Source organism: Lycium barbarum, chromosome 11, assembly GCF_019175385.1.
Source record: "Lycium barbarum isolate Lr01 chromosome 11, ASM1917538v2, whole genome shotgun sequence".
NCBI lineage: Eukaryota > Viridiplantae > Streptophyta > Magnoliopsida > Solanales > Solanaceae > Lycium > Lycium barbarum.
The window spans coordinates 104,665,930-104,668,311 of NC_083347.1; the positions used below are offsets into that span (position 1 = coordinate 104,665,930).

The 2,382-nt window shown below is 42.3% G+C and overlaps 1 protein-coding gene across 1 annotated transcript; it reads left to right on the forward strand.

Annotated features, from left to right (window-relative positions):
* Positions 1 to 1,020: 1,020 nt before the first annotated feature.
* On the forward strand, positions 1,021 to 1,533 carry LOC132620059 (uncharacterized). The gene has a single exon (XM_060334782.1). It carries the CDS (start codon positions 1,021 to 1,023, stop codon positions 1,531 to 1,533), a length of 513 nt encoding a protein of 170 aa, XP_060190765.1.
* The last annotated feature ends 849 nt before the right edge of the window (positions 1,534 to 2,382 follow it).

Consider the following 2,382-nt stretch of genomic DNA (forward strand, 5'->3'; position numbering starts at 1 on the left):
TCATTGGAGACTCCGACCTACTAATTCATCAACTACAAGGGGAATAGGCCACTAAAAACGAAAAGATCTTGCCATACGTGAACTTGGCACAAAGACTGTGCAAGAAATTCTGCAAGATCAGGTTCCGACATACTCAAAGAGCTCAGAACGAGTTTGCCAACACGCTGGCCACAATAGTGTCAATGATCCAACATCCTGAAAGCAGTCACATCGACCCACTAAGGATAAGCTTGAAACAAGAGCATGCCTATTATTTCCACGTAGAAGAAGAGCCGGATGGCAAGCCATGGTACAGTGACATCAAAATATACTAGGAGAAATACGAATACCCCAAAGGAGTCACGAGTGGACAAAAGAAGACCATCAGAAGAATGGCAAATGGTTTCTTCCTGAACAAGGAAGTGCTGTACAAACAGACAACGGATTTAGTTTTGCTTTGATGTGTAGATGCTGACGAATCCACCAAGCTTCTAGAAGAAGTACATGTTGGGACATTTGGACCCCATATGAATGGATTTGTACTAGCCAAGAAGATTCTCCGAGCTGGAATTATTGGATGACCATGGAAAGTGATTGCTGTAAATATGTGCAAAGGTACAATCAATGCCAAAATCCGCGATGATCTCATCAAGGTTCTGCCGAGTGATCTTAATGCTATGAGATCACCATGGCCTTTCGTTGCCTAGGGCATGAATGTCATTGGACCCATCGAAACTCGCAGCCTCAAACGGGCATCGATTCACTTTAGTAGCCATCGACTACTTCACCAAATGGGTGGAAGAAACATCACACAAGTCAGTGACAAAGAATGAAGCCGATTTCATGGGAAACAATATCATATGCCGATTCGGCATACCCGAGTCCATCATAACGGACAATGGGGCCAACCTGAATATCTATTTGATGAAGGATATCTATGAACAATTCAAGATCACTCACCGGAACTCGACAGCCTATTGACCACAAATGAATGGAGCCGTAAAAGCAGCCAACAAGAATATCAAGAGGATATTGAGGAAAATGATAGACAATTACAAAGCTTGGCACGAGCAATTGCCTTATGCTTTATTGGGATACCCTACTACAGACAGAACTTCAACAGGAGCAACTCCATACCTGCTGGTGTATGGTACTGAAGCTGTTATACCTGCCAAGGTCGAGATACCTTCCTTAAAGATCATCCAAGAAGCAGAATTAGACAATGCTGAATGGGTTCGAGCTCGATATGAGCAATTGGCTTTAATTGACGAGAAAAGGATAGTTGTCATATGCCACGGTCAACCATATCGAAAAAGGATGGCAAGAGCCTTCAACAAACGACTCAGGACTCGACTTTTCCAAATTAGGCAGATGGTGCTCAAAAGAATTTTCATGCATCAAGATGAATGCAAAGGGAAATTCGCTCCCAATTGGCAAGGTCCTTATGTGGTCCGCAAAGTACTCTCTAGAGGAGCGGTAGTATTGACAGAAATGGACGGACAAGAGTGGCCAAATCCAATCAATTCAGATGCAATCAAGCGCTACTATGGATGAAGATAAGTTGTTCAGTCTGTAATAGTACTTTTTCTTTTAATTGTTATTTTATTTGCTTGTATTAGCTATTTCCTTTTGCTTGTAACTATTTCATAGTAGATAGGAAAAACAAAACAACTTTTGTAATATGAACTACACAATGACCTGACTTCCCTACAGTGTGATACGTAGGCAGTCCATTTGGGACCCGGTCGCATTATAAGTAAAATCCAAAAACTCATTTACTTTTATTACGAACTACGTTCGACCTGATTCCTGTTGTGACAGGATACGTTGGCGCTCTTTGAGCTCGGTTGCACCAAAAGAAAAACCCAAGAAACCCCTAGGAAGCCTCAGAGATAGGACTTCATAAAGGACCCAAGGATCGCCACGCACTCAATTGGGGCAGAAATTTTGAGAAAATCTCAAAACCTCGTGCCATGAATCCACCATGAAGAGTCAACCAACCTAGAATCTCAAATTGGAGCAGAAATTTTGAGAAGATCTCAAAAATTTTGTATCTGTGAACTGGGGCAGAAATTTTGAGGCCCGCAACTTGGAAGATTCGGCACGAGAGTTCGTCGATCAAGATTTAAACTGGGGAATTTTTTTTTAGAAAAGGTCTCAAAAATTCTGCGTGAGGAAACAAGGAACTCCCAGTCACCAAAGAAGGGATCTCCCTCATTTGAAGGGGTCATAGTAAAACAACACGACATATATGACCATAAGGACCATAGCCGGCATAAAGGAAGAAAGAAATACGATTTAGCCAAAGGGGCCATATCTGTCAGTCGCATCACTTCTTCTTATCTGCCATGAGGGCCATTGCATATCTATTTTCTTGCTGCGGAGAGGGCCATCACTTCTTCT